Source organism: Carcharodon carcharias, chromosome 3, assembly GCF_017639515.1.
Source record: "Carcharodon carcharias isolate sCarCar2 chromosome 3, sCarCar2.pri, whole genome shotgun sequence".
NCBI lineage: Eukaryota > Metazoa > Chordata > Chondrichthyes > Lamniformes > Lamnidae > Carcharodon > Carcharodon carcharias.
Window position 1 is genome coordinate 225,848,201 of NC_054469.1, and position 25,452 is coordinate 225,873,652.

The 25,452-nt window shown below is 47.0% G+C and overlaps 1 protein-coding gene across 3 annotated transcripts in view; it reads left to right on the forward strand.

Annotated features, from left to right (window-relative positions):
* The window catches only part of LOC121276212 (sodium- and chloride-dependent transporter XTRP3A-like), a 50,035-nt gene that overhangs the window by 22,722 nt on the left and 1,861 nt on the right, over positions 1-25,452 (forward strand). Inside the window, exons 6-12 of one of the 3 annotated variants that reach the window (XR_005942631.1) lie at positions 1,895-2,136; positions 9,824-9,986; positions 12,279-12,486; positions 18,585-18,744; positions 19,477-19,573; positions 19,666-19,798; positions 25,135-25,273. Coding sequence is in view for 1 of the 3 variants with exons in the window: in XM_041184379.1 (XP_041040313.1) it covers positions 1,895-2,136; positions 9,824-9,986; positions 12,279-12,486; positions 18,585-18,744; positions 25,135-25,300 (939 nt within the window). In the remaining 2 variants the exon portion in view is untranslated. Of the gene's footprint in view, positions 1-1,894; positions 2,137-9,823; positions 9,987-12,278; positions 12,487-18,584; positions 18,745-19,476; positions 19,574-19,665; positions 19,799-25,134; positions 25,301-25,452 lie in introns of those variants that run through there. The other 2 variants (XR_005942632.1, XM_041184379.1) reach the window with 2 other exon arrangements.

Consider the following 25,452-nt stretch of genomic DNA (forward strand, 5'->3'; position numbering starts at 1 on the left):
AGTGGTAGGATGGATACCGGCCCCTATTTCACGTGCCCTGCCCTTGTGATTTGGTTTGTGCCTCTGCTGAAGAAGTGGACTGGTGGACGCTCTGACTCGAGAGAGTGCCCTGGAGCGTCCACGTCCTCGGGTGCTGGGCCTACAATTCGGGCAAGACGCTGCGCAGGATGCAAGCTCCTTTTGAGGCTGTTTCCCAAATTCTGTCGCACTTCGGCAACCTTGTGGTTGGATCAAATCGCGAGGAGCTAAGTGTCTCCTCTGAAAGCGGTACCGCTGATACGCTGTAACAAAAAAAAACAAAACCTTTCAGGAAACTTAGTTAATCAGATTAAAGCAGCAGTTCTGCGGGGGTTCACCGAAGGCCTGGAGCGGGTGGGACGCTGCATGCTCCCTCCCCAGGGACACCTGGGTGTGGATGTAGCCGTGGAAGAGAGGTAGGCAGTCAGCCCGAATGAACTGCTTGACCGCCTACTGCCTGGGCCTGTTAATGGCCGTTTTGGCCAGGCCCATGAACAAGCTAACAGAGGTCACATGATCTGCCTGCAACCACCCCCCCCCCCACCCCCCACCCCACTCCCCCTGAGTTTGTTGCATTTCAAACGCATTGTGTGCTCTGCTCTGGAAGAATTGTTGAATTATTACAATGAGGCCCCTATGGTTTGGTGGCATAAATGGACCAGTGACCACTTCAGATGATTTAGCTGCCAGAAATCTCACCCTGGGGCCATTCAGTGTTGCTGGACCTAATGCATTCCAAGGAGCTCACTAAAATGGATTGCTACCAACAAACTGAATTAGAATTAGTAAGAATTAGAAGCAGCCCTTTTGACTGTTATGCTTTTCACTCCTAACAAAGATGCTTGAATGATTGGAGATATTTTGAAGGTGGTCTCCCAATTACTGATACTTTCTGGCTTGCCAACCAATCGGCACTCTTAAACCTGTCGTATAAATTGTTGTGACTGTCTGAAATCTGGCATTCTTGCATCTGTCCCAGTGAATACAAAACAAAAATCTTTGGCAACATGTCCCCCTTTTTCAGCAAGGTTCAAATTTCCGATGATCAAGTTTCAACAGTTAAATGGCATTTTCCAATCCAGCCTCACACATCAGCCCCATTAATAGGTTTTGGGCAGAGGACTGGTTGACGGGGGCTTTGGGGTGGTATTTCCACAGCCTAAAGTGCGAGGTGCAGGGTTCTTGGCTTGGGCCTGGGCTATTCCCAATAGTCTTAGGATCGAGTCCAGCAGAATTGCGAAGAAGAAAAAAAATATCAAGCCCTTGGGAGTGTAATGGAAACCTACATCTCCGGCCAAGTTGTCACATGTTCTGAAGCTGGTGGGATTTTAGGAATTCAATCTTGGCTTGGATTCAATAGAAGCCCAATCACTTGCCTCCGCTCCCATAAGTGAATTAAATCTGCCCTAAAAAGACAAAGCTAAAGGAATATCCGGAAAAATTGCAGAATAAAAAGATTCAGCTTAAAAAGGGGCACTTATCAGAACTTAATGTACCTTAAAACCATGGAAACATGAAAAGCATTCAACAACTCACAGCTAATTAGTGACTCAGACAGTTTTGACACTTGGAATAAGTCCTTTGATAAGTTGCACTGGCCTCTTAATAGCTAATTTTTATAAAATCGTATTGCATTCTATTCTAATTTATCCTGTTTGTTGCGAGTCTTTTATTTACTGGTTTTTGAGGACACCTTATTTCAAGTATCTTTTGGAAAAGGCAAGCCGGTTAAGGATTATGATCAATTTTAAGAATGTTCAGCTGTTTCTAAAACAAAACTGTTAACTCCCGAGCACCCTGTAGTGTGGAATATGCCCCACTTTAGCGTAGGTCCTCTCTGCCACTCTCACTGAACCTTGTTGTGCGCTAATCTCAGGTTGAGCAGCTGATGGACCCAAAATCTTGGATTGACGCAGCCACACAGATCTTCTTCTCACTTGGCCTGGGATTTGGGAGTCTGATCGCATTTGCCAGTTACAACCAGAAAAACAACAACTGTGAGAAACAAGCAGTTATCATTGCTTTAATTAACAGTCTGACATCCGTATTTGCCAGCGTTGTCACTTTTGCCATATATGGTTTCAAAGCTACATATAATTATGAAAGCTGTCTCGAAAGGTAAGAGTATGTTATAGGCAGAATCTCGCTCTCACACTCTAGCACTTTCTCCCTCTCCCTTTCTCTTTTTTTTTTTGTTCTCTATCTCTCTTCCTTGCTTTTTTATTTGCCCTTTTCCTGTGCTGTTTCTTGCACATTTTCTCTTATGTGTCTCTTCCCTTCCACACTGCCTCGCAGTCTAGCCTTCCTCGCTAAACCGGAGTGAATCTCAAAACCGTTTAAAACCAGTGTAAGTAGCAGCAATACATGACCTATTGCACCCAACTAGGAGTGCATACAAAACTGTGACAAAAGGATTTCAGTGTAGTCAGTCAATCTTGGGATCCTAAATGGTTAGAATGGGGGTACTTTCTAAATGGTGAAAAGCTAGAAAGAGGGAAGATCCAAAGAAACTGGGTGGTTGGGGAGGGCGGTGTGGAGGGGGTGGGGGTGTGGTATTGCCAGGTACACAGCTCATTATAACCGTCATGAGCAGGTACAAAAATTAATCACAAAGGCTAATGGAATACTGGCCTTTCAGTCTTGGGGACTGGAATACGAGGGGATGCCGGGGTGTGGTGGGGGAGTAGAAGTCAGGCTTCGGCTGTACAAGGCCCTAGTTAGACCACATCTGGAGTCACTGGGAGCAATTCCGGACACCACACCTCAGGAAGCAGATATTGGACTTGGAGGGAGTGCAGTGCAGATTTACCAGAAAGATTCCAAAGTTTAAATTCTGAGGAGAGATTACATAAACTGGGTTTGTATTCTCTGCCGGTTAGAAGATTTAAGGGGTGATTTGATTGACATTTTCAAGCTATTAAGGGGCACATATAGAGAGAAACTATTTCAGCTGGTTGGGGAGTGAGGACTGGGGGCTTTAGTCTTTAAAAACTAGAGCCAGACCTTTCTGGAGTGAAATTGGAAAACAAGGGAAGGGATGGTAGATGTTTGGCAATTGGTGCTGGATCAGTTGTTATTTTTAAAACTCAGATAATTTTGTTAACCATAGGTATTAAGGGTTATGGGACAAAGGCAGGTATATGGAGTTAGGTTGCTGATCAGCCATGATTTCATTGAATGGTGGAACAGGCTCAAGGGGCTGAATGGCCTCCTCCCTGTTCTTGTGTTCCTATGTCCTAAATTCATGTCAGCTCAAGGGCTAGGCTGACTAGCCTTCTCATTGCCCTGACCCAACCCCTCCTTGCTAACCTATTGGAATTATATTATCTGCATTTAGCAGCTCCCCAGGAACGCAGCAATGGAAAACCAGTTAGCTACCTGGAGCTGTGACAATCTACTCGTCTGGTTTTGCAGTGGGATGGCTGGTTGCTGATTTGGAGGGGTAATAAGTCTATGACATACATTAATGAAATAAACATGTCCTTATTTGGTAGTATGATGTAATATTTACACAAGTGACCCAAATATATGAAATATAAATAGCAATCTATTGACAACAAGTATCTCAATACAGGCAAGATATGAATAGCATATGAAAGCTTCTTCATTACGTTTTGGAGTACATAAAAAGGAGGCATTGTGAATCATCTCTCTCACCCCATGATGTATCCAGTGCCTTTGCAGCATTCTTAAAGCCAATTTATATTATTATGAAAAGTGTCCTGGGGAGCAGTGATAAAACAGACACACAGATTCCCGCTGTTTAATTAAAACCTTCCTACTTCAGGCCTTTTGAAGGCCAGGGACTCTTGAAAGCCGGCAAATCTCTGTAGGTATCCTTGGGGGCAAGATACCAGCCATTAAAACCACCACTGCTAATCTGTGGGATCAGCGGGATTGCTTTGGTGCTGAAGGGTACGGCGGCAGCACTCCCTAAGTCCGGTGCCTGCCTACCACAGTAGAGGGGGAGGCCTGGGACCAATTGGGAATTTTTAAAGAACGATTATCTCTTTTATTTTTTCTCCTCTCTAGTTTGGACGATCACTGCCAGGGGATGCCTGCTTTCACCCACCCGGTGGGCATCTTGACGCACTGGCCTCCAGTATTATACTGGTTCTCAAGTCGGGCAAGAAGAAAGCTCCTGATGCTGAGAGATCCTGCATCTCAGCACAATAGGTTCACTGCTGTTGCCCAGCTGCCCCTCCCACTGGAATTATGGTGGAACCACTGTGGGTTTTCAGGGCTCATTGTCCTTTGTGGAGCCTAGGAACTTGTGGATCGCTGATTCCGTTGGGTGCCTGCAGGCGAAGCCTTTTACGTTAACACCGTTAACTCCCTAGCCCCACACCATCCTGATTTGGGCTTACGCCAGTGTTCCTTTATAGTCGCTGGGCCAATGCCACAGTGGACGTTTCCCCAGTACAAGGATTGCAATGCTTCAGCGAGAAGGTCAACCATCACCTTCTCAGAGCATGTAAGGCTGGGCAGTAAATGCCACCTTACCCAAGCCACCCACATCCCAAGAGCAAATAAGAAAATACGTCATTGAGGACACTCCTTCAATGTAATAGAATCAAGAAATTGTTGATGGTAATCTGAACTCCAAGGGTTATTCTATGAGGAGAGAGTGAACAAACTAGGGTTGTATTCCCTGGAATTAGAAAGTTAAGGAGTAATTTGATCAAAGATCTCGAGCTATTAAGGGGAAACAGATAAGGTAGATTGGGAGAAACCATTTCCATTGGTTGGGGAGTCTAGGACTAGGGGACATAGCCAAAAAATTAGAGCCAAACTTTTCGGCAGTGAAATTTGGAACCACTTCATGCAAATGGTGGTAGAAGTTTGGAACGCTCTTCCAAAAAATGGCAATTGGTGCTCAATTAATTGTTGATTTGAAAACTGATTGATCTTCATTAGCCAAATTAAGGGACATCGAACAAAAGCGGGTAACTGGAGTTAGGGGATTGATCAGCAATGATCTCATTGAATGGCGGCGGAACAGGCTCAATGGCTTCCTCTTGTTTCTGTGTTTCTATGTACCATTTTAATTGTTTTTAAAGCCTTATCTTTGTAGTTTGATCTCATCGCAGTCAATAAACTGAGTGCCTCTATTACATAACATGTCTTGAGAAACCTGAGAACTGAAAGGTTTGTTGTTTTAACGGCCATATAAAAATGTACGAAAATGAAATTTGAAATGATTGCATATTCGCAAAGCATGTCTCAGACAATTGAACTGACGTTTTAATTCTAGCGACGTTAGTGTAAAATTTGATTGGGCAGCTTTAGTGATAATGAGCAGGGGTTAGCTAGACAGATGAGGGTCCTTGAAGTGAGAAATAGAAAAATGGACAGTCGGCATGAATTTCAAAAGAGAAAATCTTCCTTGCTCAGCTTCCCTGAGCTTTTTGGTGAGGTAATGGGAAGAGTAGACAAGGGCAATGCAGTAGATGTAATTTATCTGCGTTTACAGAAGGCCTTTGATAAGGGGCTCCATTATTGACTGAGGAATAAGGTCAGAAAGGGCGGCTCTCTGAGCGGAGGGGGCAGGGCGGCTGGTTGGGCGGAGGGGGCAGGGCGGCTGGTTGGGCGGAGGGGGAAGGGCGGCTGGTTGGGCGGAGGGGGCAGGGTGGCTGGTTGGGCGGAGGGGGCAGGGCGGCTGGTTGGGCGGAGGGGGCAGGGCGGCTGGTTGGGCGGAGGGGGCAGGGCGGCTGGTTGGGCGGAGGGGGCAGGGCGGCTGGTTGGGCGGAGGGGGCAGGGCGGCTGGTTGGGCTTGGGGGGGGGGGGGAAGGGCGGCTGGTTGGGCGGAGGGGGCAGGGCGGCTCGCCGGGCGGAGGGGGCAAAGGGCGGCTCGCCGGGCGGAGGGGGCAAAGGGCGGCTCGCCGGGCGGAGGGGGCAAAGGGCGGCTCGCCGGGCGGAGGGGGCAAAGGGCGGCTCGCCGGGCGGAGGGGGCAAAGGGCGGCTCGCCGGGCGGAGGGGGCAAAGGGCGGCTCGCCGGGCGGAGGGGGCAAAGGGCGGCTCGCCGGGCGGAGGGGGCAAAGGGCGGCTCGCCGGGCTGGGGGGGGGAGATGGGCGGCTCGTTGGGCTGGTGGGGGGAGATGGGCGGCTGGTTGGGCTGGGGGGGGGAGATGGGCGGCTCGTTGGGCTGGGGGGGGAGATGGGCGGCTCGTTGGGCTGGGGGGGGAGATGGGCGGCTCGTTGGGCTGGTGGGGGGAGATGGGCGGCTCGCTGGGCTGGGGGGGGAGATGGGCGGCTCGCTGGGCTGGGGGGGGAGATGGGCGGCTCGTTGGGCTGGGGGGGGAAGGGCGGCTCGTTGGGCTGGGGGGGGAGATGGGCGGCTCGTTGGGCTGGGGGGGGAGATGGGCGGCTGGTTGAGCTGAGGGGGGAAGGGTGGCTCGTTGGGCTGGGGGGGGGAGATGGGCGGCTCGTTGGGCTGGGGGGGGAGATGGGCGGCTCGTTGGGCTGGTAGGGGGAGATGGGCGGCTCGTTGGGCTGGTGGGGGGAGATGGGCGGCTCGCTGGTCTGGGGGGGGAGATGGGCGGCTGGTTGGGCTGGGGGGGGAGATGGGCGGCTGGTTGGGCTGGGGGGGGAGATGGGCGGCTGGTTGGGCTGGGGGGGGAGATGGGCGGCTGGTTGGGCTGGGGGGGGAGATGGGCGGCTCGTTGGGCTGGGGGGGGAGATGGGCGGCTCGTTGGGCTGTGTGGGGAGATGGGCGGCTCGGGCAGAGGGGGAGGGCGGCTGGTTGGGCTGGGGGGGAGATGGGCGGCTGGTTGGGCTGGGGGGGAGATGGGCGGCTGGTTGGGCTGGGGGGGGAGATGGGCGGCTGGTTGGGCTGGGGGGGGAGATGGGCGGCTCGTTGGGCTGGGGGGGAGATGGGCGGCTCGTTGGGCTGGGGGGGGGAGATGGGCAGCTCGTTGGGCTGGGGGGGGGAGATGGGCAGCTCGTTGGGCTGGGGGGGGGAGATGGGCGGCTGGTTGGGCTGGGGGGGAGATGGGCGGCTGGTTGGGCTGGGGGGGGAGATGGGCGGCTGGTTGGGCTGGGGGGGGAGATGGGCGGCTGGTTGGGCTGGGGGGGGTAAGGGCGGCTGGTTGGGCTGGTGGGGGGAGATGGGCGGCTGGCTGGGCTGGGGGGGGAGATGGGCGGCTCGTTGGGCTGGGGGGGGGAGATGGGCGGCTGGTTGGGTAGAGGGGGAGGGCGGCTCGCTGGGCTGGGGGGGAGGGCGGCTCTTCGAAGTAGCAGAAGGTGGGATGTGTTCCACAAGGCTCAGTGTTGGGACTGCTGCTCTCACAATTTAACAGTTCGGACTTTGGAACCAGAAACACAATTTCTAAATTAGTGAATGACATTAGATGGTGGGGGAGGGTGATCATGGTGAGGGTCAATACTGAGAACTGCAGCAAATTACAGGAGGACATTATAAACTTGCAGAATGGGCAAATGAAGTTGGACACCAATAAATGGGAGCTTGTACATTTAGGTGGGAAGAATAAGGAGTTAACTTTTTCTTGGAAGGGTCAAGTTGAGGTGGGGCAGAGGAACTGAGGGGACTCGGAGCACAAATACATCGATCATTAAAAGTTGTGCCACAGGTTAACAAGGTCATTTAAAAAAAACAAACCAAGCACTAGGATTTATTTCTACAGGGACAAAATGGAAAAATAAAGTTGTGCTAAACTTGTATCAAGCCTTGGAATGCAGCTCTGATCACACTATTATAAAAAGGATATAGAGGCACTGGAGAGGTTGCAGAGATTTTTAGGGATGATACTGGAAACTTGTGGGAAAACACACTGGTAAAGGATTGGTGGGCTGGTTTCTTCTCTTGGAAAGAGAAGGCTGGGGGGGTTGGTGGGCAGTTGACTAATGTCGGTCTTTAATATTCCACAAATGGTTTGTCGAACCAAAAGAAAGAATGCTTCCTCTTGTGGCTGAGAGCAAAACTAGAGCCCATCAATATAATATAGTCACCAAGAAATCCAATTGGGAATTTGGAAGAAACTTCTTTGCCCAAGGAGTGGTGAGAGTCTGGAACTCACTACCAGAGGGAGTAGTTGCAGCGAATAGTACAGATGCATTTAAGGGGAAGCTGGACAAGCATTTGAGGGAGAAGGGAGTAGAGGGTTATGATGGTAGATTTAGATGAGGAAAGATGGGAGGAGGCTCAAGTGGAGTATAAACACCAGCATAGACTGTTTGGGTTGAATGCCCTCTTTCAGTGCCATATATCCTATGTAATCTTATATAATAGTGTGAAGGTGGATAAGTTGTCAATGTATTGTGTAATCCTAACATAATTGATGCATGTCTTGTTAGAGCATACATTTTTTTTACCTTATGCTTGATGACAATGCTATTCAGCGTCTTCACCTACATAACATGTCGGGCAAGGTGACAGAAAAGAGACGGTGAGTGGTTTATTGTGACCAATCAAATCGTGAGTGCTGTATGCTTTATGCAACTACAAACAAAACGGGGGATTTCGAATCATTGTTTTGAATGGATGTTGTTGGGTGGGTGATAATTGTGTGGATACATAGTGACTCTATTATGCTACATTCAGGAGGATAGCTATTGGAAGGCTCAGAGGAGGACTGAGCCTGCAAGCTCAGCCGTGGGGGTCCTGGAGAGACGGCAGCTGGAGAGTGTTCAGCTTGGGGGAATTATGAAAAGCAGATGGAAGGTTAAGACCGAGATCCCCCCCCCCTTTGCTTACTGCCCAATTCTGGCAGCATCAGGGCAGCAGAATGGAATATGAGCTGAGTTGGTGCTGGACTAGATCTCAGGCTGCTGTGGCAATACCTAAATCTGGTCACTTCTGGGCTGGGACCAGAAAATCCCAAAGAAACCTGCTGTGTAGCTACTTGATCTGGTCTACTTGCGACTCCAGTCCCCACACCCCATGGTTGTCTCTTAAGGCCCTCAGTGGCAAGTAAGGGTGGGTAATAAAATACTGCCACACACCCAAGGATATTTAAACGAAATCCATCGCCCCCCAACCCCCCGTTTGCCTGTATTTTACTCTGAAAGTGAGGTCAGAACTGAACTGTGCCCTCTGACCAATAGTGCCTACAATCTTCATATTTAATTGTTGCTGTGGCAGTTTCCTGTGTTTTTCCCTGTAACCCAAACTCTAGGCACTTGGGTTCTAGTGGGTCATTAGACTAAGGTGCCCAGGCAAAATCCTGCTGTGAAATCTAAATGTTAGCAATTAACAAAAATGCAGCAAGTTAAAAAGAACATAACTTGACCCCATTGAATAGATGCCACAAATCCTGAAGCTCTTCAGAGAATCGGAACATTAGTCCCCATCATCACCTTGGAACTTTGTACATTTGGGTGTAACATCTGGTAACTGCAGACTACTCCTGAATGAATCTAAAGTAGTTGCAGTCAATTCTGTACGTGAGAGAGAAAGGAATAGGAGGATAAGCTGTTAGGAGGATTAGATGAACAGCCTGTTTCTGTGCTGTGAATTCTATGTAGTTCATTAACCTTTACATGTTACATCGTCAGCATAAATAATATTAAAACCAGTTCATTCTGATGCAAATCAACTATAAACCCACTCCACCCGATTTAAAGTTGAAATGAAAAGGATAGTTGAGTAGATATGAGAAAGTGCCTTTTGAATGTGTAATCTAATCAAGAGGGCAGTTAGAAAAAGACTTTAGCTTTAACTTGTCTTTAACATTAGGTTAACGTTTATTCATCACTCTTAGTTACTGGTTGACTATTGTTCTAGTTTTGGAAAGCTATTTGGATTGCTTATGTTTGGAACTGACAAACGGTGCCTGTCTCATTACAGGATGATGCTACTTCTAACAAACACTTTTGACCTGGAGGAAAACGCAGTAAAAGTAGACACTATTAATGAGTGGATATCATTCCTGAATGTGACACAACCGGACAAATTTTCAGCAATTGCTTCACAAATTGAAACCTGTGACCTGCAGTCTCACTTAGACACGGTAAATAGCTCTGCCTTTTTAAGGTGGGATTCCCTTTTACACCAGAAAGAACAGTATATTGTACTGTCCTAGAGAGAGAAGTAGCTGCAGCTTTTGGCTGCACCTCACTTCCTCCATACCATAGAACACATGAATTAGAAGCAGGAGAAGACCACTCGGCCCCTCGAGCCTGCTCCGTCATTGAATCAGATCAAGGCTGATCTGAATGTAACCTCAACCCCACATTCCTGCCTATCCCCTTTCACCCTCTTGTTAATCAAGTATCTATCTAGCTCTGCCTTAAAAATATTCAAAGACTCTGCTTCCACTGCCTTTTGAGGAAGAGAGTTCTAAAGACTCAACCCTCTGAAAGAAAAAGATTTCGCCTCATCTCTGTCTTAAATGGGTGAACCCTTATTTTTAAACAGTGACCCCTCGTTCTAGATTCTCCCACAAGAGGAAACATCCTCTCCATACCTACCCTGTCAAGACCTCTCAGGATCTTAAAGGTTTCAATTAAGTCGCCTTTTACTCTTCTAAGTTCCAGTGGATACAAGCCTTACCTGTCCAGCCTTTCCTCGTAAGACTGCCCATACCAGGCAATGCAGAGGTTGGCTAAAATATGTTGTACAATGAGATTTCTGGCTGTGCTACAGAGTTTTTGTTTCTCCCCCATGCCCCCTAATCTGATAGGATCTGCCAGAATTCCTGCTTCCCTGAATACCCTTTCCTTATCCAGACATTTATAACAGGCTTTTTGATTCCCTTTTGTGCCCATAGAATTGTTACAGCACATCGTGCCTGTACAGGCAGCCTGAATGAGCAATGCACCTAGCGCCATACCCCCGACTTCTCCCCATAACCCTACAACATTCTTCCTTTTCAGATAATGATCTAATTCCCTTTTGAATGCCTCCGTTGAACCTGCCTCCACCACAATCAGTGTTACCGTTAATCCAATTTTCTCATACAATGCCTTTGACCCTCTTAGGTCCACTTTCAGTTCTCCTCTGTACTTTCTTTAAGTGATTACATGTCTCCAAAGGAAGACAAACTTTCTAATCTCAGAGCTTGTGACTCCCAGGGACAGTAATGAAGCCGGAAACCTGGCTCAGGATCACTGGGGGCTGAAATGGGGGGAGTTTGAGATCTCTCTGGATCCCGTAGATCTGTGGAATGAGCCAAATGACTGTTCTCATCGATAATTATGTTCCGGCAAAAGGTCATCGACCTGAAATGTTAACTTTGTTTCTCCCTCCACAGATGCTGCCTGACCTGAGTATTTCCAGCATTTTCTGTTTTTATTTCAGATTTCCAGCATCTGTAGTATTTCGCTTTGGTGTTAGTTACTACTTATCTCTCCCATGTTGACCCACCCAGGTCCTAGTGTACCTTCCTCTGCGCTAAGCGGGTGGGCACTGAGTCATGGAGCGGAAGTGGGGCCCACAAGCCATTCTTCGGTTGGTTTTGAAGGTCTAGGACAGTCGATGAAAGGACCGATATTTTCCTGCTCATTTTTTTTACCTTCAGCTGACCCAAGCGTTGCCAACCCGTGCTGTAATTTCCTGCCTCAAATGGGCACCCATACTGTGCTAAGACTGGCACTGGTACCTTCCAAAATTATGCTAACTGCTTTCCCCTCTGAGATTCTGACTGGGTCTCCAGCAGACTGGAAGTCCAGGTGTGGAATTGTCTGACTTTTCATGATTAACATTGGGGAAAAAAGCAAGCTTCCAGTTATCCTGGAGCACGGCCAGTCACTGTTCAAATGATCCGCAGCCTCCTGCAGCCTGTCTGCTTTACAAATTGACTTTCCAACTCGAGTTTCTGCTTTAGAGGAATAAGAGGCTTTGTAGCTGAATAGTAATTGAACGCAATCTTCTGATTTTAAATGCGCTCGTTCCTGTAGTTAATTCTCACCAGGTTGCATGGTAAGTCGTAACTAACACAAAAGTGAAATATTGCAGATGCTGGAAATCTTAGACAAGGTTATTTGGGGGAAGGGTGAAGCAGATGTCATGGCTGAGGTACTAAGTGAATATTTTACATTTGTCATCACTAAAGAAGTGGACGCTGCCAATGTCACAGGAAAGGAGGAGATAGTGGATAAAAATAGATAATGAGGAGCAGCTTAATTGGCTGACTATGGCCAAAGTAGGAAAGTTACCCAGTTCGGGATGGGGTGTTGAAGTCTGGATGGAGGTGGCTCTGTCCACAGTCTTCCTTAGATATGTGTGTGGTCCCGGGGTTGGAACTGAAGGTTATGTATATTTATGTTTTTATATTTATGGATTTTGTCTTCTCTCTTTCTAGGCTGCGGAAGGCACTGGGCTTTCATTTATAGTCTTCACGGAAGCAATTGTGAACATGCCAGGGCCATCACAGATCTGGTCAATATTGTACTTTTTAATGGTGTTGATGTTGGGAATTGGAAGCATGTTGGGTAATACAGCCGGAGTCATCACTCCTCTGAGTGACATGAAGATCATTTCCAAGTATTTACCAAGGGAGGTCATGATAGGTAAGATCGCTGTGCCAGAGCTTTCCTCTTTACCTGTGCTTGCCAAGGTCAGGATGTCAATGCTGTAGAACAGGGAGGCCTTCCCTGCCTGGCTTAATTGGTGTCAGCATTACCAACTGTCAGCTCAGGAGAGACACAGGCGGGATATAGAGTAATGGTTCTGGACTGAAAAAAACATGCCTCAGACTTCAAGCAGCACCAGTGGCCAGAACGCACACCCCCCAGCACCCTCTCCCATTCTCAACAACCCAATTGACCAACTCCAGCTAAATTGGTAGGTTGGTGAGGCATGAAACAGTTGGAGAGGTAGCAAGTACTGGTGGTCTCAACAGACCTGGCACACTCAGCCTGGAACACCCCTCCCTGTGCCCACTTGAGACCTGCGGTATCATAGATTCATGAGGCAGTGCACTCCCCCGACGGCAGCTGGATGTGAGGGTTTCAGCACACTCTGCTGAGCTGGTTGTAGTTTTCTGGGCCTTTTTCACTGAAAGTCTATCGGTTTAACTCTTCAAATAATGATCATCGATTGTTGCTATAAGGGTAACGCTTTTTGGAGAAAGAAATGGAAATCAAGTCAGGATTAAGGAGCAGTGCTTAAACAATCACTGCCTTTGACCAAAGAACTACCTTCAGCAACATTCAAAAGGTGGAATAATACAGGGAGGTGGGGCTAGAGAAATAGTCAGATTGCTAAGCAAAGAGTACACTAAAAATACAACTGTAGGGGTTTTCAGTTGGGAGAAATCACATGAAGATCATGATACTGATGATTAGCCCAATTGACCAGCCTTTTGGAAACCGGTCCTTGCCACCTCACCACCCTGTCTCTAAAGACTGTCCCCGTCCATCTGCCTCTTATCTGCAGAGCTTACTTGTGTTGCACACTTGGTTGGCAGTTCTTCCCCCAGCTGCTCTTCTCTAGCACTGGTTGTGCCTTTGCAGGGGAGAGGACATGCCATGATAGTGGACTGCGAGTGGCATGGACACATCTTTTCATTCCTGTAATGAGACCCGCAGGAGCACTGATTCTGTCAGAATCAAGTCTACCAGAATCCCTTGTGGCAGGCAATGTGTTTATATGGTGGTGCTTGAATCTTTGCAGAGGTGTTCGCAACAACCAACCAACACCACCCCCCACCCCACCCGCCTCGCCCTGTGTGGGGGACCTCTATTGCCAGCTTCCCTGATATGCAGCTGCTGGCCCAGAAACAGCACAAGAGGGAAGGAAGTGAGTGAAGCTTCTATCATTGCCACAGGAGCTTTAGGAGCAGTGCCTTGACTTATCTTGACCACCCCCGTGAGGATATTGAACTGCCTGCGCTGTGGGGCAATCACGGGGGAGTTTGCAATATCCTTTGGGCACTTTGCACCCGCTTTTATGGTGTTTCCTGCACTCAGTTCCCAGTAGTCTTCCCCTCCTTGCGTTTCGTTCAGCCAATAGGTGTATCCACATTTGTATTTCTGGCCTTCCCACTGTTGGCCACCTCTGGGCTGCTGCTGCTGCTTCAGCTGTTGTGTAGCTCCTGCGCTCCAGAGGCGAGGGCTCCCTTTAATGAGCCGTGACACTTCAAAAGCCAGGACATCACTCCGTTTCTCCTTCCCTCCCTCCCAGCAATGGGAACATAGTAAGCAGCAGTGGTATTCCTGCCAGCCTGCCCCACGTACATTCTTAGGACCCCAGTAGAAAAATGCAGCAGGTTTGTGGTGGACCGTGAGGCAGGGAGGAGCCCCCCTCGTCACTAACTCATCCACCAGGTGGAACATCTCTCTCAAGTATGCTCTGTTTGTTGCTAAAGAGAGAGACAGTGTTGCCAAAGTTGCCAGTGTGATGCTGGGTACGTAGGCTGTACCTCCCAGTGATTGGCTGATTGCACTACCAAGTGACTGTTACTACTTTCTAACCTGTTTTTGCTGAATCCCATGTTTTATTTTGGTTTGTTTTTACAACCTTGAGTTAGAAGTTCCTCATGGGGCTTTGCCAAATCTCTATGAAACTCGAGATAAGCTGTTATCTAGATGGTGCCTCCTGATAGGTGCACTGTGATCCAGGCAAGGAGTTAATAGCTGGGTGCTCAGTTGTATTTCTAACGTACTCTTTGCTTGACTATCTGATTAATTCGCCAGTCCTTCCTTCCCTGTATTTGGTCTAATGTCTCTGGCAGAGAGGTCAATTACTAGGGGACATAGGTTTAAGGTGATTGGTAGGAGGATTAGAGAGGACATGAGGAAAAACATCTTCACCCAGAGGGTGGTGGGTGTTTGGAATTGGCTTCTTGGTTTGGTGGTGGAGGCAGAAACCTTCAACTTAATTCAAAATGTACCTGGATCAGCATCTGAAGTGCTGTAACCTGCCAACCTTCCCAGTGCTGGAAGGTGGGATTAAAATGGTCAGCTAGTTTTTAACTTTTTTTCTCTCTTGGCCAGTGCAGACACGATGGGCTGAAGGTGTGCCACAGGTTTACTATGTTTCTATGACATGTTGATCAGCCCTTCCTCCCTGTATTTGTTCTAACCTCCCTGGCTACTACATGTTATTCAATGAGTAGGTTTAAGAATAGAGAGCTGCCTGCTCATTCGACATTTACCAATATGCTAGAGAGCAATGTACTATCGAGGTATATGGAGTGTGTGGTCAAGAACATGGCAGATGGAATGCAAGATGGAGGAGTGTGAAGTTATCCAATTTGTTAGGAAAAAATAGAAAAGCAGAATAATTTCTGGTATAATGCACAACTGGGAAATGTGTGCATCTAAAGAATCTGCATATTTTTCTACTAAACCACAGAAAATTAACTGTTGGCAAAGCAATCAAGGACTAAGGCAATTGTTATGTTAGCTTTAGTTACAAAGGGGGTTGGAATGTAAGAATAAAGAAGCTTTGCTACAATTGTAAAGGGCATTGGTGAGGTCACTTGGAGTACTGTGTGCAGTTTTGGTCTCCTTACCTAAGAAATGGCACACTTGCTCAAACAGAAGTGCAACAAAGGTTCACTAGAGTGGTTCCCTGGGAATGAGAGGCTTGTCCTATTAAATGAGGCCTATATTCCCTGGAATTTGGAAAAATGAGATTTGATCTAATTGAAACATATACAATTCTTAAGGGGCTTGACGGGGCAGATGGTGAGAAACTTCTTGGGGAAACTAGAACACAGGGTCACAGTCTCCAAATAAGGGGCTTGACCACTTGGGACTGAGATGAGAAATTTCTTCACTCAGTGGGTTGTGAATTTTTGGAATTCTCTACCTCAGAGAGCTGTGGATGCTCAGTATTGAGCATATTCATGAGAGGGGTCGATAGATTTTTGGCATTAAGGGAATTAAAGGGTTATTGCAGGAAGGTGGAGTGGAGGTAAAGATCAGTTACGATCTTGATGACTGGGACAGCAGGCACAAAGGGTCAGATGATCTATTCCAGTTCCTATTTTTCATGTTCTTGAGTTTCTGACCCAACCGTTTGAACCATTGAGGAAGAAACATGCTGCTGATCTAGGCATTTCTCAGCACACTTTGTTTTAACAATCAGTTTTATAACCTGTTCTAAATAGCAATGGCACAGATTTATGCACATGTTCGAGATAATGGCTAATTTCCTTCCTGATAAAGGAGTTAACTTATGGCCTACTTTATGACTTAATAAGTCATGGATGACATTGTGAATATTACAATTGTGCAACAGCAAGGCATATTTTAGAGAGGGGCATTTCAACAGCAGCAAGGTAACAATTAAGAGCATGTCAGAGAGGGAGAATTTTCTGCTGTTTATCCGTTCGTGCACTATGTCAGAGATTGTAGAGATTTACAGTGTAGATGTTCTCTGAAGTGCAGGGGCATAATAAAGCTAACTTTTGCAAAAGAAACTAATTGTTCGTTTGTACAACACTCGATTGTGTGGAAAATCCTGTTTATGTTGGTAGACCATCATGAAGAGTCTTTGAAAAAATGTCCTGTGAGAACACGCCAGCCTTTCTGCACTGCTCTTCCCTGCACCCCTCCCCTCCCCCCCCATCTCTGTAACCTCCTCCTGCCCCAAAACCCTCTGAGCTATCTGCACTCCTCTAATTCTGGCCTCTTGAGCATCCCCAATTGGCGGCTGTGCCTTCATATATCCAGGCCCTAAGCTCTGGAATAGCTTCCCTCCACCACTTGGCCTCTCTACCTCACTTTCCCCCTTTTAGATGCTCCTAAAAACCTACCACTGACCTAATCTCTTATATGGCTCTGTGTCATATTTTGTTTTATGATGCTCCTGTGAAGCTCCTTGGGATGTTCTATTATGTTAAAGGTGCTATATAAATATAAGTTCTTTTTGTTGCTGTTGTAGTTGCAGACTTTGCTTCAAATATGTTCACCCAAGCCATTTTATTCCTGTGTTTTAAATCATTCGCTTTTAGCCACTTCCAGTTGTAGAAGATTTTGGAGAAAATAACACAGGCCCAGTTGTTTCCCTGTTTTTGTGGTAACTGCTTCAGCCCAAACTGATGGGAAGTCCTGGTTGGTCTCCCACATTCTACCCTCTGGTTAACCTGAGGTAAAACACTGCTACCTGCAACCTTAATTGCATCAAGGCACATTCGTCTATCACCCCTGTGCTCATTGGCCTAACTTGGCTCCTAGTTAAGCAATGTCTCAATTTTTAAAGTTCTCATCTTTGTTTACAAATTTCTCCATGGCCTTGTCTCTCCCTATCTTCGTTACCTCCTCCAGCCCCACAACCGTCCGACAAATCTCCATCTAATTCTGGCCTCTTGAGCATCCCCAATTTTGATATCCCCACCATTAGTAGCCACGCCATCAGTCCTGGAATTCCCTCCCTAAGCTTCTCTGCCTCTCTTCCTTCCTTTTAAGATGCTCCATAAAACCTGTCTCTTTGACCAAGCTTTTGACCATCTATACTCATACTGCCTTATGTGGCTCAATGTCTAGTTTTGTTTTATAACTCTCCTGTGAAAAGTCTTGGGATGTTTTATTACATTAAAGGCACTATATAAATACAAGTTGTTGAAGAAAGCCTCCCTGATCATAGGGATTCTGCTTTTGGTGAGTTCTTAATAGGCATGAGTCCATAACACACAAACTTGTCTCAAAGCACTTTACATCTAATGAAGCATTCATGAGAATGGTTCCAGAGATGAGAAACTTCAGTTATGAAGATAGATTGGGGAAGTTGGGGCTCTCTTCCCTGGAGAAGGGAAGACTGAGAGGAGATTTGATAGAGGTATTCACAATCATGAGGGATCTGGACAGAGTAGATAGGGAGAAACTGTAACCACTCGTGAAAGGATTGAGAACAAGAGGACACAGATTCAAAGTGATTAATAAAAGCAGCAAAAGTGACACGGGGAGAAACTTTTTCACGCAGTGATGATGGTGGTAGGTAGGAAACAGACAAATGAAATGCGTTCTGTAAATAAACTTATTATCAAGAAAGATATTAGTGTCTGGTTTCATACTTCACCAACTGGCCTGGGATCGGATTAACACTTCTCCCCTGCTCAGAAGGTTAAGATAGAAGATGATGGGGACCATGGTAGGTTATAAGCGGCTTAAGAGGCCCTGGCGACTAAACAGTTCACCCAATTTCCTCTGGCCAAGCAGGGTTAAAATGGTCCCTTGGGTGACCATTGGTGACTCTTGGGTGAAATGGGAAGATGTTTCACTGGTTAGCAGTAATGTGTCTCACCTTGACCACAACATTCCCAGGAGAAGAGAAACAAATAAAACTGCTTGTATTAGTGTTCCGGCCCAACAACTTCGTAGATTCTTTGAAGCATTACCAGCGATAGTTTAATGTCTGTTCAGCACTTCATCACTCTGATCCTGGTGAAATCCTAATGTTTAACTTCTGGGCAGGTTAAATTTTATGCAGTTTTATGTTCACCAACCTGCGATGTGAAAAGGGTGATGAGCCATTTAACTGAATCAATAACTTATACGATTGCAAATTTATTGTCTGTGAAAAGTAGATGTTTCATGTAGCTTCACAATGACAGATTATAACAGGAGTTAGAGCAAATCAGAGCTATAATGAGGTGGTTATGTTTTATGGGGATTGTTTTAGTTATAGTGTATTGACCGTGTATGTCATTCTCTTTCAGGGATTGTGTGCCTTGTCGCCTGTGCTATTGGATTAGTTTTTAACGTTGGATCAGGAAATTATTGGTTTTCTATATTCAATGACTATGCAGCGACCTTGGCCCTTCTGATAATAGTTTTGGTTGAAGTCATTGGGATCTGTTACGTCTATGGCATAAGGAGGTGGGTGAATTAAGTTTCTTTTGATCGTGACCTTTCACTGCTGACACCACCACCCCCACCCCCCTTCCAAATCCTACCAACCCCCGTCTTCTAAAATCTCAGTCAAATGAGATGGAACGGCTGGAGATTTTGGCGATTGCTACAGATTTAAGGCTACGCTTTTCACTTACTTCCCAACCACTGGGAGATTGTCCCTGTCTTGCTTGGGGGGGGGCGGGGGGGCGCTTCTCTGGAGGCAGCATGGCATTCCCAATGGATGTTGCTGTGTCTGTCAGGAAGAAGGCAGATAATGCTTTCCAGTTTCTAAAGATGAAAATTCTCTTAACTCTGTGACCTCAGTCTACTAACAGGAGCGGATAAATTCACAATCTCTCAGAAGGCCGTTATCATGTAGGGTTAAAACCGAAAATGTTAATGCATTTTAGCGCGCACAGTCCTCCAAGATATTGAAACGTTATAGAATAAAATCAGAGAATGGTTACAGCGCAGAAGGAGGCCATTTGGCCCATTCCTCATGCCTGTGTCAGCTCTCTACAAGAGCAATTCAGCTAGCCCCATTCCCTGGAAAAGAGCCCTGTAGCCCTGCAAATATTTTTCCTCCAAGTATTTGTCCAATTTCCTGTTTTCAGTTAACAGCCAATTCCGTGTGCATATGATGAAGCCCTTACTTCGTATGAGGAATTAATAAAAGGTTTTTTTTTTCCCTCTCGTAACTATTATTTCATAACATAGGTCATGATGAGTCGCAGTTTAGCTCCCTACCTGTTGATAAGAAGGGCTCCCAGTCTTTCTTTGATCTTTTTATGGAGTGAAGAATCACTGCACCAAGGTATTCCATTTATTTCCCAGCCCTGCCTTGTGAAAGAATTTTTTTTTATATCAGAAGTTGAGCTGTGGAAAAATACTGCCTGTGTGTTGCAGGGCCTTTGTTAGACATCCTCTTGGCAGTCTGCCAAGTTCTAGCCTCTTGCCAAGAATCCAGAAGGCGGAGTTTAATTTTAATGCTGACGGGACTCATACAAGTCACAGCGCCAGGATGTGAGTCAGGAATAGGGTAGGACATGTTAACAAAATTCACACACGCATATCCAGGATTTCCGTTATTAAAACAGAAAGTGCTAGAAATACTCAGCAGGCCTGAGAGAGAGAGAGCGAACAGAGTTAATGTTTCGAGCCAGATATGACACTCCTTCAGAACAGACCCTTGAAGAGCAGACTTCTGAAAGAGGTCATATTCGACATGCAACGTTATCTCTGTTTCTCTCCCCACCCCCCTACATTTTGCTGCCAGACCTGCTGAGTGTTTCTAGAACTTTCCGTTTTTATTTCAGATTTCCAGTATCTGCAGTATTTTATTTCAGGATTTCAGTTTTCAAATTGGAAGCTTCCAGAATACTGTCCTTGCCTGTATAAAGCTTGTCATGGCATTTTGTTAATTTTTTTTTTAGTATTTAATATCCTTTCCTCAAGTTTTGAGACCCCAATTGAGACCCACCATGTTCTTTTTAATCATTTCATCTTTGTGAATTCTGTGTCAGGGTAGCATGGTTGCTGACCCTAATAAGTAAATAGTTGACTACTTCAAACCTGCCCCCTTCCCGAATCCATCTGTCTCAATTTTCCTCTTCAAGCTGTTGTCTGCAGCCTTAGCTTTCTTTTTGTTTATTTCCAGCTTCGGGTGTAGAACAGCAATGTTCTGTGGAATGTGATAATGTAACTATATCATCCCTACAGAGCAGAAAGTTTATTAACAAATCTTCCATTATACTTACCCCTAATGCACCACAAACCCCCCCCCCCGCCCCCCCGCCCCACCACTCACTCACCTCCCCACCCCCCACCCTCCCTCGTCATTGGGCTGCACAGGATTGCTTTGCCTGGACATTAACAAAGCCATTAACAAGCCAGTCAGTGAGGTCAAGTAGGAAAAGCATTTCTCATGTAGCACATTGAGACTAGCCTGCCCTGGGTGTGCTCATGATAGTGAGAAATAAAAGATTCGCACTTAAGAGCACACCTCTCACGACAGGAGGACCCCTCAAGGCCCTTTACAGTGAGCTAAGTACTTTGGAAGTGTAGTCACTGATGTATTGTCGGAAATACAGACAATTTTTGTGCAGCAAGCTCCCTCAAACAGCAGTGACCAAACAATCTGTCTGTGTGACATGGAGTGAGGGCTCAATATTGGCCAGGGCGCCCAGGGATAACTCTCCTCCTCTGCAAAATAGTGCCACAGGATCTTTTACATCTGCCTGAGAGAGCCTCAGTTTAACATCTTGCCCAAAGCACCTCGCCTCAGACAGTGCAGCACTCCCTCAGTACTGCACTGAGTTTGTCAGTCTAGATGTTAATGCTCAGGTCAAGGGAGTGGGATTTGAACCCAGGACCTTGTGACTGCAAGGCGAGAGTGCTACCAAATTGATCCATAGCTGCCAAACGAGTTTTTTTTATTGGGAATGTGGGATTGTCCCCATTTCACTGGGCGAGCTTCTCAGGAGTCAGTATGACATTCCCAGTCAACCTTCCTGTATCTGTCATTAGTTTGGAGAGGGCAGAGGTCAGGCAGCATTTAAGGATTGCCTAACCAGAAATTTACCCACAACACCTCCCTCCCAACCCCCTGCCATCCCTCAAATCCGTCCTACAAAGATTATACAGGCAGCACCCGTCTTGTTAAAAAAACTTAATGCTTCGTTGTGTAATAGCAGTTGAAGGGCAGTAGCTACATGGGAACAGCACCACCTGCAAGTCACTCACCATCCTGACTTGGAAATATATCACCGTTCCTTCACTGTCGCTGGGTCAAAACCCTGGAACTCCCTCCCTAACAGCACTGTGGGTGTACCTACACCACATGGACTGCAGCGGTTCAAGAAGGCAGCTCACCCCCACCTTCTCAAGGGCAATTAGGAATGGGCAATAAATGCTGGCCCAGCCAGCGACACCCACATCCAGTAGACGAATTAAAAAAAACACATTAGGGAGTCGTTCATGGAGACCCTTGGGAAATCTCCCAATTTCTGTTCTTGCTGTGCTCCCATTGTCTCTCTTCCTTTCTCTTTCTTTCCTCTCCTCTTATCACATCTGTACTCTCCATTGTTATCCTGTAGCTTTTTTCTTTCCTACTCTTGTCTCCTCTCCCCCTCTATCTGCTCATCTCCCTCTTCCCTCCTTTCAGTCCTCCCTTCACTCTCCTTCCTTTCTGTCCACACCCACCTTCTTTCCTCCTCTCTTGCCCTCTGGCCATCTCCTCTAATATGACCCCAAATCCTTGCCCCTCTCTGCACTCCTTCCTCTTTCTCTTCCCCATCATCCCACATTCCTCCCCTTATCCCTTTCTTCTCTCTCTCTCCACCCCCACCACCCCCCCCCCCCCAACCCCCACCTGCTCTTCTAGTCTGTTCTCATCATCTTTGTTCTCCTAGGTCTCCCCTTCCCCCGTGTCTCCTCTCTGTTCTCTCTCCTGTTTCCACCACCCCGCACCCTGCAGCCTCTCTCCTGTTCCTTCCGCCCCCACTTCTCTCTCTATCTCTCTATCCTGTATCCCCCATCTCTCTGCCCCACCCCCCACCCCCAAGTTATTCTCTCCCTCTTGCTTCCGCCACACCCCCACCCCTAGTTTGTTTCTCTCCCCTGTACCCCACCCCCTGCTGAAAGCCCCCTTACTCCTGATACCCCTGTGTATTGCCATGGGAGGTTGCCTGACTCAGCTGCCACCTTGACAGCTGTATGGGCAGATGGATATGAGTAAAAAGAGAAAAATCCACATACTGGAAATACGAAATAAAAATGGGAAAGTTTGAAAATGCATAGAGGATCTGACAGCCTGAAAAAAAAAAACCACTTCATCCACAGAGTGGTTAGAATGTAGAAGTCGCCACCGCAAGCAGTTGAATCACATCGATGCGTTTAAGGGGGGAGCACATGAGAGAGAAAGGGAAATACAGACTTGCATTTATATAGCATCTTTCACGACCGTCAGGCGTCTCAAAGTCCTTTACAACCAATGAGGTACTTTTTGAAGTGTAGTCACGGTTGTAAGGTCGGAAACACAGCAGTCAATTTGTGCACAGCAAGCTCCCTCAATCAGCAATGTGACAACGGCCATCTTTTTGTGATGTTGATTGAGGGATAAATATCACCCGGGACACTCTCCTGCTCTTCTTTGAAGTAGTGCCGTGGGATCTTTCACGCCCTGCCAAGGAAGCAACTGAGGCCTCTGAGAAGCAATGCCTCTGGCAGTGTAACACTCCCTCAGTACAGCACTGGCGAGTCAGCCTTGATTTTCACGCTCAAAAGCTCTGGAGTGGGACTGAACCTGAATCCTTGTGATTCGGAGCTGACTGCGCTACCTACTGAGTCACGGCTGACACGCGGACAAATATATGTCCATAGGGTGAGATGGAGGAGAGTGGGAGAAGCGAGGGGGGTGATACAGCGAGAAGAGAAATAGGGAAGTCTCCTAGGTGCCTACTTGATTGACTTCATAGCACTGGTGCCCCCACCACCACCACCACCAACTTCTTCCATGAAAATCCTGAAGCATGCCCTTGTTGAGGCAAACCAGGTTTACCCCGTCCCTCATTGCCTCCTGGTGTGGAACATAAACAACAGCATGAACCAGGTGGGTCGAGTGGTCTGTTCCTGTGCTGTAAATGCCTTGTAAGAAAAGACAGGCTAGCATGTGGTCAGAACTGGGTAAGGCGGACTTAACACCATCAGGAGCAGCTGGGAGAAACCCCAAAACAAAAATCCTGAGTGTAAGTCACGGGCAGGAGTTTGCGGGTTGAATAGCCAGCCAGAAAAATAGCTGGAAAACCCTGTGGTTGAGGTGCAATAATGCCACATCAGGGAGAAAAGGGACAGTAATAACTGTTTAAATACAATGAAAAGAACTTATGATGGAGCCACAGATGGAAAATCTAATGGTGAACAGAGAAGTGCAGCTATTGGGAAGTTTGAAATAAAAGCAGAAAATTTATGCAAACTCGCAGAGAAGAGATAAGGTCACGGCCAGGTCACGAGCCCCTCCCACCAGAATTGCGATTTGCTGAAGGATTTCCACCTAAAATGTCCAACGTGCCTCCCCGTCCCAGATGCTGACGGACTTGTCCCATGCTCACCCCTCGCTGCCCCTTTTAAAGATAATGGGGGAAAATAGTCAAGGTCAGAAATTGCTATGGTTAAAGCTTAGAGACCAGTTTGTTCACTCGTTGCCGTAGCCTTAGCAGTGCTATTGGCATCGTTGTCGTCTTGGTCCGTCCTCTTCAATTCTTCCCCTCTTCACTTTTCAATGTTATCCACCCATCAGACTTTTCTTCTTCCTTTTCTGTTTTTATCCTCAATTTCTCCTTCAGTTGTTGCCGGGATGAGGCTGTCGAGTCTTCGTTACCGATGTCCGTACTTGACTATCTTCCTCTCTCCAACTGTACTTAGTAACGCTTTAGATTCCTGAACTTCTCTTCTTGATCTAACCCACTCATTTGTCTTTCTCGCCGTCTTGCTGATTCGGAGCCTCCTTCGACATGCCTACATAATGTTCCCCATTTAGCGTATACACTGACTTCTGTTGGAAGTGTGGCACCAGATGATGTTCAGCAATTTAAAAACTGTAAATACTGTGGCACTTCAAGACATTTTATGGCCCCTGCATTCAAGGTACTGTCCCTGCGCAAGACATATTTCATACCAGACTATCACCTTGACTCTAAGTCCAAAGGTTGTGGCGGAGGAAGACTACAGCAGCTGGGTAGACCCAGCGTTCGTGACTTGACTTGTCACTGAAATCTGACCATAAACCCGTCAAGGTCGTGCGGGCAGTGATGGTGCCCTCCAGGTCGCCACGTTAAACAAAGTCACGTACAGGGTTCTACCAGGGGGCATTCAACAAGTTCCACTCTAACGACTTGAACACATTATCTAGGCTGATACTCCCAGTGCCAAATGTTCAGGGTGTGCCGCACTGTTTGATGTGCCATCTTTCAAGTGAGACGTTAAAGCGAGGCCCTGTCTGCCCTCTCGGGTGGAGGAAAAAAAATCCCACGGCCGCTATTTCGAAAGAGAGCAGGGCAGGTCTGTCCAGTGTCCTGGTCAATATTTATCCTTCAGTCAACCTCACTAATACAGAATATCTCGTCATTCGTGCTTTGCTGGTTGTGGGATCCTGCTGTGCATAAATTAGCTGCCATGTCTCCTACATTACATCTGTGACTTCACTTCAAAAGTGCTTCATTGGCTGTAAAGTGCTGTAGGTCTCCTGAGGATGTGACAGATGCTACATAAATGCAGGTTCTTTCTTTCGCGAGTTAATTCCAGATATGAACTTTAATGATATTATCTGTACTCATGCTACAGATTATGTGTAACTAATCAGAAAAGTAACTCTTACAGATTTCGGAGAGATATTGAGAAGATGATGGGACACAAACCAAACTGGTACTGGGTGACCACCTGGGTTTTCATAAGCCCTATTTTAATCATAAGCCTGGTGATTTTTTACATTGTTGACTACAGCATGACAGGAACACTAACGTACACTGCGTGGAATGCAGCTGAGGTATGTGCATAATATGATTTGGTTTAAACTGTGCTCACTTCCGAGCCTTTGATATCACTTGGCTGCCGAGTGCATTCAGGCGACTGAAGGTTGCGGGCACAGCAATGTTCAACCCTGTCGTGCTGCGGAGTGGTACTATGTCATGCCGTGGA